Source organism: Lissotriton helveticus, chromosome 9 (genome assembly GCF_964261635.1).
Source record: "Lissotriton helveticus chromosome 9, aLisHel1.1, whole genome shotgun sequence".
In the NCBI taxonomy this organism is placed as follows: domain Eukaryota; kingdom Metazoa; phylum Chordata; class Amphibia; order Caudata; family Salamandridae; genus Lissotriton; species Lissotriton helveticus.
In genome coordinates, this window is record NC_136070.1 from 1,202,696,357 (window position 1) to 1,202,711,846 (window position 15,490).

General features: G+C 41.4%; 1 protein-coding gene across 1 annotated transcript in view; it reads left to right on the forward strand.

Annotated features, from left to right (window-relative positions):
* Positions 1 to 15,490, forward strand: part of GRM7 (glutamate metabotropic receptor 7) — a 1,739,703-nt gene that overhangs the window by 951,457 nt on the left and 772,756 nt on the right. The window contains exon 5 of the mRNA XM_078661666.1: positions 9,239 to 9,379. Within this exon, the coding sequence (XP_078517792.1) occupies positions 9,239 to 9,379 (141 nt within the window). The remainder of the gene's footprint in view (positions 1 to 9,238; positions 9,380 to 15,490) is intronic.

Below are 15,490 nucleotides of genomic sequence, written 5' to 3' on the forward strand. Positions count from 1 at the left end.
CCACATTCTGAATCTGAGTGTAGGTCAGGATACTGGCTGTGTGGTGGCTCTCGTGGATGCCATATTAGCTTGCGACTGCATCATTACAGAGAATTAATGGAAAGTGGCCATGACTAGAGATGAAGTGTAGTTGCAGGTGCTACACTTCATCAAGACTGGTTGGCCTTCCGAAAAAAGGTCTTACAAGGAAGCTCAGAATCTTCAGGCAAGTAGCTATGGAGTTGCCATGTGAATGCGACATTTGTATGAGAGCTGGAGTGATTGTTCCACCCACCAAACTAAGAAACAAGGTCATTCAAATTGCACATGAAGGCCACATGGGCGTCTCTGCCACTTGCGATAAGTTAAGGCATGTGTACTGGTGACCGAGCTTGGCGAAGTAAGTTTCTGCCATTGTGGATAATTGTTCGCATTGTGTAGTTTCTGATAAACATTGGAAGACAGCTACCAAGACTTTGTTTATTGTTCCACTTCCTGATAAGGCTTGGGATAACCTGGCCTTTGATTTTTCTGGGCCTTTTAATGTATTACCTGGAGGCAAGCGGTATTTATTGATTGCTATAGACTACTTTTCCAAATGGAATTATTATTCATTTGTTGAAGCTGCTAACTCTGATTCAGTTGCCTCTTTCTTAAAAAAACTATTTTTAATAGAGGGTTTCCCTTCTTGTATTGTTACTGACAATGGGGTACATTTTGTATCTAAGAAAATGACATATTTTATGCACAAACACAGCAATACAAATTCTCAGGTGTCTCTACATAGGCCTGCATCCAATAGTCCGGTGGAAAGGGCCAACTGCATTTTGAAGGATGGTATCCAAACTACGATAGCAGCCAACATTGATGTTTCCTGTTTCCTGCAAGGAAAGAGTGGGCTTATCTGACAACACCCCATTCCACCACGGGTGTATCACAAATCAGTCTTCTCAGGGCTAGAGATGCCAAGACCAAACTTGTACCATCTTGGTTATCTAACACTTTGGCAGGTAAAGCCAGAACACCTCATAATAGTGATATTAGATCAATGCAACACAGAAACATGTCAGGGATGTACTGCTGAATGTCCTTGATTGGGTGTTGATCAAAAAACCACACAGAGTTACAAAAAACAAAACCCAAATTTACTTTGCCTGTGAAAGTACTCAGGTCCCCTAGAGCTTTTGTGTTGTTCAGGGAAAGGGTGGTGGAACAGGGACAGTATGATTTTGATTTCTTCTGCTACGGCTGATATCTTCAGGCGGGTGTACTCTGACAGGCTCAGAATGCATGAGTCTAGCACTATGTTATCTACTGATGTGACTATGGATTATAAGGTTCAACCTGGTAAGAACATTGCTTCACTTGACGAGACTGTAAGTGGTACCCATGTGAGGAGAAAACTGTTGGGCTCCACAACCCATATTGTTGGGGACAATGTTGAGGGGTTTATTCCTAGCTCTTCTGATAAATGGGGTGCTGGCAAAGATGAGTTTACTGTGGGTGGATTGGTACGGGAACAGTGCTGCACTTGTAGTGCTCGTACAGTTAAATTACCAGCTAAGTGTGAAGATTTCAGTATGTCGTCATTTTGTTTTTTCCCTGCAAGATTCTTTTGCATTTTCTTTATGTTTAGCTTGTTAACTTTGGCAGACTTGCATATTGCTTCGTTTCATTAATGAAGGGGGTGATGCAGTGTGTCATGTTTTATGCCATTGCTTGTATAGTCTGTTGTTTATTTTCTCTGCATTCTTATCTGGTACTTGGATTGCATCAGGCGTCGGCCAGGTTCTGGAGCGCTGGTACTTGGTCAGTTGCCTGCTCAACCTGGTATCGATCGGCAACTGATGCAGTCATAGAGCCATTCAATAAAAAGACAAATCTTTCTACTCTATGTGGATCCAGGGTTTACTAAAATATTCACAGTGTGTGCTCTGACTTCTTCGCTGCACTACACACACTTCCTGCAGCCTGTCCATGTATGGCCAGACATCCAGATGCAGGGGATTGGTCAGATGTAGCTCAGGCGCAGCGGGGAAAACTCAGAAACCGAATTCATCTTCACATGGTCAAAGCTTCGGCCAAGCACACAGGTTTGGTATTTCACTACATACACCCCTATTCTATGCAAGCAGCTAGTAGAATTATCTGAGATTTCACACTGACTTACTGACTAGCATTTGCCCTCTAAAAATAGCTATACAGCTCAGACAGATCCTAATGGATCCCAAGAAGCCCTCTGGGAGTATATGAGCTATACAGAACACTTCAGCATATCATAGCACTGTACAGCAAAGCAGTTCACACGAGTCAGTAACACAACACAGTATGACACAATACAACATAACATTGTTTGGTGAGCACAAATATAGAGGTATGAATATAGAAGGGAAGATACATTTTGTATAAAGTGCCAAAAACATTGACCAGAGTTTCTGGAAAATCAAAAAGGGACGTGTCATGAACCCATCCCCTCAGGAGCGCGCAGCCCAAAAGGCCCCCGCCCTTCGGAGGGCCCCAAATCATGCAAACGTCAAGTAATATATGTGAGATATGGGAGACACAGGGGCCCCTCATCACATTCTGCAGGGGGGGGGCTAATCATCTTGCATTACATCACTGCGTTCCCCAGGCTGTGCACATTGAAGATTTAAAACTTAAAACATGCTATGAATATAAATATAAAAAAGGCTTTCCAACCAGGTGTTCTCAGTGAATAATATAAGTGATGTTGTTTGATGGTGGATGGTAAAAGTGCACTCAGACTTGTTGCAAGCTATTGTGAGGCACAGGTCACACACGTGACCTGAGCCTCACAAGTGGCAGCAGAGGGTGCCTGCTTTATCAAAAATATACGAAAAAGATTTAGTAGTGCCAGCACCAGGCCTTGAAAGATGTAAGACCTGGAGCATAGAGACCCTGCTACTATTTCCTTGTGACAGCCCTCAACTTACTTTGACTTGCTGTAAGGGACATGCAGAGAATTTCACTTTGTGAATTTAGTGTGTACAAGAGCCTTCCTAAAATCACAGCAGTGTCTGAAATGGAAAGAAAGAACTGCAGGAACCCTATATCAGAGTAACTACTTACCAACCATGAGAGTTGCTGTTAGAAGCATTGCACCTCTTCTTCTGAGAAGGGCAGGTACTTTCCCTCTCAAATCAAAGAAGAGCAGGTACTCAGAACCTGACAGTACTTACCCAGGTAAAGCACTAGCTCACAGAAGACATCGGCCATGACATCTGTGCTATCACTCCATCGCACTGCCCTCTAGTGGACCTGGAGTGGATAATTAGAATCTGCTAAATTGAACACTCCAAAGAAGTTGGGAAATACTGAGTGGATGAATAACAGTTGAGTCTGCCTTGCAATTTAGCCAAAACATTGACGTTCCATACCAGTAAAATTACAACCTTGGTAAATTCTTCGGCTCTATTGATTTTCATAGGGACGACTGTTAGCCCTTGTTTTGGGAAGTTCTTTTTGTTTTTTAAATGTCCTTTTCTTCCTGAATAATTTCCTTGGTATCAGCCATCTTGAACCTCGCCAAGTCAAAAAATTATTTTGTTATCCCGGAAGTTCAGACTTGAGTGAAACTGCTTTTACTGAGCTCCTCCTTATGATGTGATGAAGCCAGCTAATATCTGGACACTGAGCAGCCATCAACAGCAGCTGAGAAAATACCATCCAATAAGGGGGGTCTTTGAAAAAAGTCACCAAAAGGCACACCTTCGTCTTCTCCCCCTCATACTCCCAAAGCAGCACAGCGGTGTTTAGGCAAAGTGATGTTGATGTATATGAGGCATGAGCACTGCTTAGCTACCAGGGACAAGGAAGATACAGTGCCCAGTGAGATGTTTCATCCAAAAAAGACTCCCTTAGATGCAAAGACAGTACATGCACCCAAAGCAGCCATGTATATAAACAGTACCTCCTCTGCCACTGCGATTTTACAACTGCTAATTGAATTTAATGAGCACCTCCATACCAATAAGACCCCTTACAACACAGCAACAACATGTTGTATTTCCAGCAGTCAATTTAATGTACAGTAGAATCCTTGCCTCACTATGTGCTCATCAAAGTACCTCAAGAATGATTAGCAGAGAAGAAATACCGCGAAGGTGGTTATTATAGTGCGAGGAAAGCCAAACCACTGGCTGAGGAGACAAAGGACGCCACTATTTTGAGGCCATTGACGCACCAAATTGAACAAAAAACCTGTGTGGAGGCAGGCAAAGCGGCAAACTTCTAGATGCGTGACCAAAATGTTGGTAGACAGGAATATTTTTCATGTTTCTCAGCAATAGCAGAACACCTGTTCAGAGAACTCTGCTTCCTGTACGGAGCCGCTAAGGAGCATGGACTTTGAGCGCCACCGTGTTGCAGTTTTACCGCATCAGGAAGAGAGGGAGACCAACTCGCTGTAGCGCCAACCCGAAAGCCTCAGAAGGCGTTCGTCAGGCGCCCACCGCCATCCCCTATACTCTGAAGTTGCAGTAGCTGCCAAGACACTGATAAAAAGACCGACAGGCCATGAAGACACCGCCAGCCCTGAAAGAGCTCAACAAAGAGCCTCCATCATGCTCCGGCCCCCAGGCCATGTCCCCCTTCATTTTGCATTTGTAATGGATACTTGGCCTCTTTGTGGAGAATGATATCAAGGTGAAAAAGAGAAAAAAAAGTGATCTCAAGATAAGGGGAGTGGACGAGGGTAACAGTAGACTGTACAAGCAATATGAATTCTGCCTTCCCCAATATATTTGAAAATTGCTCATAGGTCTACAGCACAATGTATCACAATAGAACAATATTGAGCCCCAAATAGAATATACAAATCAAGCTTTTATACATTAAACAAAAAACTTTAATTTCAGATAAGATATATCCTTTGTCTATCAAATTCATTAATACATACCAATATCAAAGTCTGAGACAGTTTCCCTACACCAATAATACCAAAACAAACTTCCCCACCCTCATGTCCTTAAACTGCCAATTACAAAAAATTATTAAAGCCACATTCTAATCTACTATTACTTTAATTCATACAACAATCATGCTACAATCACTCAATATCTCTACCAAGGCAAAGCCCACAAAAGAGGATAGCATTTCTGGACCTAGCGAATAACCACATAGCTATATGGTCGACATTACATTATTCATGAATACATTTCCTTCTGCATTGTTGATATTCTATTTAATATATCAACAAATGATTTCTTTCTCAGGACTCCAGAATAAGATCCTTGAATTTATTTCCCTCAATGAAAGCAAGAACAACTTAACTAGGTCTCCCTTGTTCAGGCTTGTGCTGACACACATTTCGGTGTGAGACTCGCTCATACACTTTCCTCAGGGCACATATAATAAATTCCACATTCCCAGTAAGTAGATGGTCAAAAATATAATTTTCCCGTCAAAGTTGTGTGAAGCGCACAACTTTTGCCTTTCAGAAGTTCACATTACTTCTGTAACTCATACATATTAATTTCAAAAATGTTTTTGCTGGAAAATTCTTTTAGGAAGTAGAGGGGTTTTCTCCTCCAAAATTATACTTTTAGCTGAAGTCATAGTTTTTTGGGCAACTATGACAACTTCTTGAAGTTCACGATGTTTGTAAAGATTTTTAAAAAACTCATAAAATAGTGGGATTAAATGATGTTACCTAACTTCGGTAAACAACCTTTACAACGCAACTTTTACCACGCAGTGCCTTTACAACGCAACTTTTACAACGCAAACCATTAGAACGCATTGCGCTGGGGGGCGCTCTAGGATAGGGAATAGGTTTAATGTACTATCCAACACCTTCCCTACTATCCACGGGGACTGGAGTTGGAATAGTAAATTAAATAATTCACTATCCAGCGCCTAAAAGCACTATGCGTTGTAAAAACCGCGTTGTAAAAGCATGCCATGTAAAAGCATGCGTTGTAATGTCATACATCCCCTAACTTCATTCAACCCTTATAATAAGACCCATGTACTCAGGCAGTCCAGTGATGTCACAACAGAAAATCTTACTGTAAGACAATACTCATGGCCAGTGTCTGCTTCAGGCGGTTTTGAAGCTGCAGCACACATCAAATGAACTGCATATAGTTGATGGGTTTATTTCTTTCATCTCACCCCCTTCCATAACCCTTTTCTCAGCATCTTCTACCATTTTTCCATCTAGTCCTATCTCTTGTTCACTCTGTTCACTCTTTCTTCCACCTTTCTCGACCCTTCGTTTTCTTTCTTGACTGTAAAAAAAGGCAATCCCAAATTAAAAAACGCTTCATGTATTACATTACCTACCTAATGATTTTTACTGTCATTAAAATGTATTGTAAATGGTATAATGCGCTCTTCCGTGGTTAGTTCCTAAGGTAATAAAGATAATGATGATGATACCACAAAAAAAGCTGATAGAGCGGCTCCAGTATGTTCAGGTTTCGTGAGCAGCGGTGAGCATTTTTTTAATCTACGCTGTACGCTGGTAATTAAATACCTTCACGGTTCAAGTTTCAGGTTGTGCCTGAAATTTAGGCTGTGCTGCCGTTCTATTACTCAAAATGTTAAAACATTTGTCTTTTTAATAGAAAGGAGGTGCATTTTATTTGCATTTCAAATTTAAGTTCAAGATTGGCAGCTATAGTGTTTTAAGGTCTCTCATCTAAGGGCTTGATTACGAGTTTGGCGGACAGGTTACTCCATCACATTGGATACAATGGAACTTGTAATACAGCAGACAGGATATCCATCATGTTTGTGATGGAGTAGCCCATCTGCCAAACTAGTGATCAGGCCCTTGGTGTGTTGGATATAGCCCAATCATATGTAAGGGATTGGTCTCCCCAGTGTTGAGGAAACTAAAGTATTTCTGTAAGTGATTTAAAGAAGGGTTTCTCCAGGCTTATCTGTAGTGAGAGCTACTTCTTATCAGTGAAAATCATTGTGAACTACTGATGGCCAAGCCACTCGCGCAGTGTTGCCAGGGATGTATGACGTTACAACGCATGCTATTACAGCGCATGCCTTTACGACTCAAGTTTTACAACGCAAGTCGTTACAATGACTTGCGTTGGGGGGCGCTGGATAGTGAATAGTTTAATTTACTATTCCAACTCCAGTCCCCGTGGATAGTAGGGAAGGTGTTGGATAGTAAATTAAAACTATTCCCTATCCTAGAGCGCCCGCCAGCGCAAGTCGTTGTAAAAGTTGCATTGTAATGGTTGCGTCGTAAAGGTACTTCATTGTAACAGTTGCATTGTAAAGGATGTTTCTCTGTTGCCAGGCACCCCCATGCACCGCTTCATTAACTTTAAGCCTAAAGTCCATTTAGCCAGATACCATGGTTTGAACAAAATACTTTGACCAGGGGCACTATGAGAGGGCTGTCATGTGTGTCAGGGAAAGCATGGTCTTTGGGGATGTATGAACATGTGTGCATATGAATGGGACTTATGTGTATGGGTGAATGAGAGCCTGTGCCATATGTACCAGTGCTACAGGACATGCCTTTCACAATATGTGGCAATGTTACCTGTATAACACAATTTTTCCAATGGAAGAAAAACGTTCAGAATGTTAAAGAAAACATTTGCATTTTAATTTCTCCCACTTAAAAAAAAACATGACTTGATTTTTCAGTTATAAATATGACCCTGTGTCTTTCAGCCACTGAGAGCAAGATTGCTTTTGTGTGTAAATGCAACACTTTGAAATGAGAGCAAATTTAACTGGAGAGTTAATGTTATGTTTATATGGAATTCATAAAATTCATCATTTAAATGGTCTCACCACCATTGGTGACCAAAGGGTGGTAAAATGTGGACTTAAAGGGGCATATTATCAAGAACGGAGTTAAAATTATCGCCGCTTTAGCGGCAGGAAACTACAGCTAAAGCGGCGACAATGGGCTTAATAATAGGCCCTTGTGAATTCCCATAGAAGCCCAGATTCATGCCAGAACATGGGCTTCCATGGGAATTCACAAGGGCCCATTATCAAGCTCATTACCACAGCTTTAGCGGCACTTTCCTGCCGCTAAAGTGGCGATAATTTTAAAGCCGTTCTTGATAATATGCCCCAAAATGGGTAAAAAGGTAAGGAAAACGTGTGGAAAAAGGTGTGGGTCTTTACTTTACAGTTTCTCCACATATTTTCTGTTGCCTCCTATATAATGAAGATGAAATGTGTTCCATGTAGGACGGATAATGAGTTTATTCACTGCCTTAAGATGGTAGTATATAAACAAAACAAAATAATTCAATGCAACAGGTCTATTGATACCATGGCTGTTAGGTGCCTGCTCTCAGAATGGAGCAGAGACGCAAAGGTGTCATTAGTACTGTCTTTTCTGGGTGTGGTTATGCCACCATTACAAGAGTACCATTAAGGAATGGGGAAATGCTAGGAAAATCAGCACTTCTACACTCATTTCTGCATGTTTTCCAACATTTTGCAATGTCTTCTACGCTCTCTGTTGGCGTGGGCGGAGTTCGCAGAGTATACAGAACTCTGTGAAGTGACCAAAAAACTTGACGGAGTTCTGCAAGTGGTGCAATGCAGTACGAACTGCAGTTGGCAAGTGAGGAAAACCTCTGCTGTGAGTTTTCTGCACTCCGCGAGCTCCGCGGAGCACTGAGTACAGAACACTGCAAACTCCGCGAATGGAGCAGAGTTCACTGCCCAGGCCTACTCTCTAGTCCTTGAAGTTTTAATACTGTAGATCTCTGAAGCCAGATTCGGTTGAAAAACCCCCTTTCTGTCCAAGTTGGGATTAAAGGAGACACTCACAATAAGAGGCAAAAGTATTGAGTAGGAATGACACGATTAGAGGGGGCAGAGTCCCATGTTACTGGTATCTTCAAGAGAGAGAGAGATGCTGCAAGATGCATTTTTCTACAAAATGACAGAATTAGGAAATTTTCAGATCTTTACAAAGCAGGTGGAACTCCTGCCATTTCTGAAGGAGACGTAAGGAGGTGCCACTCTGCATTTCCAAGAGACGTCCTTCTACATTTTAGAGGTGCATGCCAAGAACTGGGTTGAGAAAGACTGGATCCTCTTCAAAGGAACCCCTTTTTAATGCAATGTTTTCTTAATGAGGCTTTATCATGTTGTCTTATTACCCAGAAGCAATTGCACATCAAGTATTTCTGGTCAATAGTTAGTCTGTCTATGTGCTATATAATGACCCTCCCAGCTTCTGCCTCGCCCACTTGTCCATGGTTTGCACCTGACCCGTCATGTTTGTTCCTCACAGGATTCGATGCCTACTTCACCACCCGAACTCTGGAGAACAACCGGCGGAACGTTTGGTTTGCCGAATATTGGGAAGAAACCTTTAATTGCAAGTTGACAATGACCGGCTCGAAGAAGGAAGACACTGACCGGAAATGCACAGGTTAGTTACTCACCTTATGCCCTCTTCTAGTGCCTACGTGCAGCATTTTGTGACCTGAAGCTGGCAAAGTCTTGCAATTACAAATATTTCTGTTTGGTAACCGGAGTATTCATCGTAGTGGGCCATGTTCAAATTACTGTTTGCCACGCATTTGAAGTCTGGGTGTACACACCAAACACGGCTACCTGATTGGAGGCCACAAAGAGTGACGCTCAGCCTCATGTGCATGGATAAATCATGTCGTGCCGGGACACACGTTATGATAATTATTAGCCTCACACCTTCGGTCCCGCAGTAACTCTCTGCTGCTTACTGTACACGCATCTCAAATTATTTTATTCTTATGAACTAATCTAAATCACAAAACAGAATTTCGATTTACACAAATAACCACATGCTTTGAATTTGTAAAAGGTTATTGCCAGAGACTTCTCCATATGTGCCCTTCTGCACTTACACTTTTGACCTTGACCTAGGAGTCTGGGTATCTCACTGGCTCCTCTGAACGCAGACATAGACTCCAAGGGCCAGATTCACAGAACTAACTTAAGAAAAAATCCTAAACTTACTACCATTTTGGTATTCACAGAAGGCACTTACTCATTTCGGTATTCACAAAAGTTAGGAGTCCTAACTTTAGGAATCCTAAATGCCTTCTGTGAATACCGAATGTCCTAAAGTTAGGATTTTTCTCAGTTTAGGAGTAGTAAAGTTAGGACTCCTAACTTTAGGACTCCTAAATGCCTTCTGTGAATACCGAAAGTCTTAAAGTTAGGATTTTTCTCAGTTTAGGAGTCCTAACTTTATTACTCCTAAACGGAGAAAATCCTAACTCTAAGACTTTCGGTATTCACAGAAGGCATTTAGAGTGCTAAAGTTAGGACTCCTAACTTCTGTGAATACCAAAATGAGTAAGTGCCTTCTGTGAATACCAAAATAAGTAAGTGCTTTCTGTGAATACCAAAATGGTAGTAAGTTTAGGATTTTTTCTTAAGATAGTTCTGTGAATCGGGCCCGAGGTCTGTGCCCTTGCTGGTTCTGCCAATATTGTTCTGGAGTTGCCATTGTCCTTGCTTCCGTTTCTGTGTTTTAGATGTTCACAAAACTCTAGTGCTGGTAACCTCAGAGTTGCTAAGTTAAGTAGCTGATTTGAATAGAAGTGTGTGTTCTCCCCTTACAGTAGACTGAGTGTTTCACCGCTGTTCATGAACATTAGCATGTGAGGCAATATTATCATCCTGTTGCCAGTTTCTCACTGGATTGTTTCAGTTTTGTGCCATTTTATATTCCAGGTGAATTCCCAGCTTTGCAAACACTAAAGCTTCAGGCACATTAATCTTTAGCGAACAATAGAGGTTTTCAAACATCAAATAGAGTGCATTTGAGAAGGGACTTCTTTTGCTTTGTATATTGCTTGTTTCTATATTCATTATGTATTGTGTTGTAGGTTAGTTCTGCTTTTGAAACCAAACACTTTACATCTATAATATATATGTTTGTATTTTTGTGTTGCTATTAAAGTGTTTAGCTATGATCCAACTCCAGCAGGGTATCCTGTGCCTATAGCACCAGTGATAACTATAGTGTGATGCACCCCAAACCAACTTCTGTGAGTTAAGCCTTGACTGTTCTGTAGTCAAGGAGTCTCAATGCGCCAGCTCCCCTCTGCAGATCTATACCTTGAAGTACAGATGGCTAGGAATCTTCAGAGAAGGTGGTGGCCTTACTGCTGTGTGTCCAGAAGCCCAAACATGACAGCATACGTATTACTTTTACTAGTCTTAGATATGTAGAGAGGCCATTAACAACACCTTTTCCAGTTCTATTTGGATCTCAGAAATAAAAATTTGTGGCACAGCAGGGTTGAGAAAAATGTAACAGCGACTTGAGCAAAGTACTTTTTCCAAATAACTAAACAATAAACTACTTATCCTAGCAAGTGGACTTGTAGGTTAATTACAGAGGTTAATACTTTCCAAAAATACGAAAGGTAATGGGTGGATGCTTGCAAAAAGTTAACCACTGGCAATGCTCGGGGTTGCATTCCAACTCATCGTTCTTTTGCCCACCATGCCACCTCAGATTAGACCCAGCCATATGCAAATCAGCCTTGACCCTGCTTTAACAGGCACAAAAAAAACAAAAAACTGCCAAGCCAGGTCCTCTCTGAACTGGAACACAAGAAACTCAGGAGCGATTTAGCCCTGATTGGGGGCTCTTCCGTCAAGTCTAGCTTGGTTTCAGTGGCACGGTGAGCTAGGGATCCACATCTGGGCACACCCTTGGCCACTGAAACCAAGCTATACCTAGCAGATGAGCCCTAATCAGGGCAAAACTGGTTCTGGAAGGAGCTGGCCTAGCCGTTCGGGATGAACTGCTCCCACTGGGCAAAGTCAAGTGATTTGTGTGTAGCTGGGTCCAAACTGAAGTGGCATTGGGAGCAAAAGATTATGGACTGGGATGCGGCTCGAGTGATTGGCAGTGGCTGAGATTAATTCAAGCAATCAACACATCAGCTTGGTATTGTTCCAGTAATACTTTCCAAAGCCAGTTGCTTAACTATTCCCTCCAACATACTCCATGGTCTGCATGACTACTGGAAGCTAAAGTAACTTTGCAAATGTTTTCTCAACTTTCGAGCAAAACACCCAGTTGAGCCTTAAAAAGAAATGCACAAGCTGCTGTGCTTCATAGTGAAAGAACAAAGTGATCACAATGTTCACAACGTTGGCACTACAAGTCCTTCTATTCTCACTCACTCACTCCCTCACTCGCTCACTCACATACTTTGCTCGTTGTTCACTCCGCGATAGTACATTTTACTCACCCATAGATTGGTTTTCTGAGACCTGAAAGAAACCCAAATATCAATGAGAGAAATTACAGAAAAAACATTGCAGTTAATAATTTGTATAATTATATATCCAATGCGGCAATGATTTTCTTCTTCTTTGACACATGACCATCCCAGAGCCCTAATTGTAGCACTGTATTGATCAACTTATACTCCTGGGCCTTTTGAAATATGGGTTCAGGGTGGCCTATGAAACCAAATTGGCATTTTTCCCATTCTTGATAGATTACATCTGTATGGGTTGAAATATGGGTCCAGAGTGGTGCGTAGAAACAAATTAGCATTTTAAATATTCCAAATTGATTCTAACTGTGCTGGTTGAAATATGAGTTCAGATTGGTCCACAGAACCAAATTGGCATTTTGAATAGTCCCAATTGATTACAACGGTGGTGGTTGTAATATGGCTGAGTTCAAACTGAGGTGGCAACATAATGATGGACTGGGATGCAGCAGTGAGTAATTGCCAGTGGCTGAGATTAATGCAAGCATTCCATTCATCACTTTTTGTATACTTTAATATGTTGGCCTATGTGCGAAAGGTATGCCCAGATGTGGGTCCCGTGCACACTGTCACTAGAACCAACTTCTACCCAGCTGAGAAGCCTATGACGAGGGTGAAACAGGGTACTGGGTTGCTTGTGTTCTGGTTCAGGGATGACCTTACTTGGCAGTTGGGGCTGGACTGTGTTCCTATTGGAACAGGGTCAAGACTGATTTTAAAAAAACTGTGTCTGAACTGAGGTGGCATGGTGTGCAAAATAACGATGACCTGGGATGCGGCCCGAGTAATTATGAGTGGATGCTTTTATATGTTGGAGTATGGGTGCAGTATAGCCCATGGGAGAAAATTGGCATTCATACATTTCTTTATTGATTACAACTGTGCCCATTGAAATATGGGAGTGGGTTGCCCTTAGAACTCAACTTGCATTTCCATATTCCCAGTTGACTACCACAGCACAAGGAGGTGTGCAAACAAGCTGTCTAGATTTCACTTATTTTATCAGCTGTTTCCGTATGTTTGAGCTTTGAATGTTGGTCTCTTTTAGTGTAAACAAATTCAGGAGATTCCATCCATCACTTCACAGCCTCAGTGATGGAAACCTAAGAGGCCATCAATTCTTAGCTTTCTGCAGATGATACTAAGCCAGAAGTATGCATTACCAAAATTGAGGTAAGAGCCTCATAGGGAAATCTTAGACAGGTAGTATGACTGACATTGACTTTTGTTCTTTGCAAATCACCAGGGTAGCTCATGTTTTGCCCTTTCATCATCCTAACTCTACTTCCTTCAATCCCACTGCTGCAAAGAGTTGATCGTGCTCATGATCTCTTCCCAAAATCTTTAAGGGTGTTTCTTAAACTCATCTCTAAACTTATGCTTTGATTTCACAAACTGAGCTGATTCTCATTAAGCACCTTTCTTTATATAGGCCTGTTAGCATGACACTTTCTCATTTGCTCAGTGTACACAAACTGTATGTGGTCATTGTGCTAAGTTCTTTCTCATATGATGAGCTTATGCCAGTTGTAGCATGCTGTCAAGGCAAACTGTTCAACACCCCAATTCTAACTTCAGGTTTCTCAGGTGGTTGGCTTTTCACCATAGGCTATATTGCTGCCTACTGTATTTTCTCACACTTCACACTGTTTAGGCTGACAGCAGGCCTCAAATGGCACTGCCTGGAATCTAAATACATGCAAATATAAAAAATACACATTACCATGTGTGAAAAATCATAGTGCTTGCATAGAGTATTCATTCAAAAAAACGCATGCATCAGTCTTAGATCATATTAAATGGTCTCCGAGATGGAGCAGACGCGCTGGTAATGCACCTTTGAAGATTACCGGATGTACACAGTCTTCAGTTCATGGCCTGATAACTCCTGTAGTCTAAATTCACATTCTTTTTACATTGAACTACATCTGGTTCAATTGGGATGTGTTGTTTAAACAAATGTTAGGGTTTTGAGTGCTCAACAGGAAGCTCTAATGAGATAAAACAAGTTATTTTGGGACTGTTGAACAAATCTGAACTAAGGAAAAAGCTGATATCAAGAGAAATAGTGCACTGAGGATCTCAGACCGTGAACATGGAGAGATAGAGAAGAACGAAATGCATTTATAGGGATAAAAATGTGGACAATGAGGAGCAAGGAATGTTCATGGTGGCATACTCTTTCTCATGGCGTGTGCTCAATGCTCATCCGGATGGCAGAATGACGGTGAAGGTTTACTCACGATGCTGGTGTCTTCCATTTCTGCAGGCAGCTGACTCACCTTTCACCCAGGTTCCAAGTGGTCAAATGTCCTATCCATTAGTCACTGTTTATTACCAGTCCACCTTAGTAATGACAGTCATGGACTATGCAACCAACATTTATGGAGTCCCGTGTTCTTGCTTGCATTCGGGCGCCTAGCATCCTTGCTATCTCAGCTGGGCCATCATGAGAAAGGGCAAGTATTGCAGAAATTATTCAAACACCAATGAGGAAAAGTTGAGGGTCAATTAAACAACTCTATTTAGTTCAGTTGTGCAGTTTTGAAAGGGGACCAACCATATGAAAATCAGTGCCTCCTGCCACACTATGCAGCTTTGTATCCTAATCTTCTAAGTGACAAGGAAGGAAGCAGGATTTTTCAGAAATCCAAGCAAAATGCCTTTTTCCTGGTGGAGCCCTTTCTAGTCTTTGAATGGATCTTGATGTATGGCCTTTTATAGTTATTTAGTTGCACCAGTAAGCAGCAATCCATAAATGTATTTACTTCAGCTTTTTTACTGTGATAAATTACACACCAGCCCAATGTTTACTAACTGGGAGCAGTATCCCCTCAAGTGTTGTGACCTATCCTTGCTATAGAAGCCCCCAAGAACATACATGAAAGTCAGGCATGAGACAGTGTGACAGACTGCTCAGCAACTGAGTAACAACATTAACTGGCTTCATGTGGTTCTTTCTTGAATGGAGTTCGTTTTCGGATGGTAGAAGAATTTAAATTTCACACATGAGTTTTGCAGAATTGCTCAACTTTACCTGTTAGAGAAATGTATTACAAAAAAAATACTTGTTTTATTACTTGAAAATTGTAGTATACATGTAAGTTTTTGAAAATAATATTTCCTGAAAATACTACTTCTGTGGAATCTTTCGACACTTTTATATAATTAATATATTTCATGAAAGATGAGACGTTTTGAAAAAAAAGCAAGTTTGCAGCTTTTTCACACTTCTTGTTCTAAATTTGCTTTTA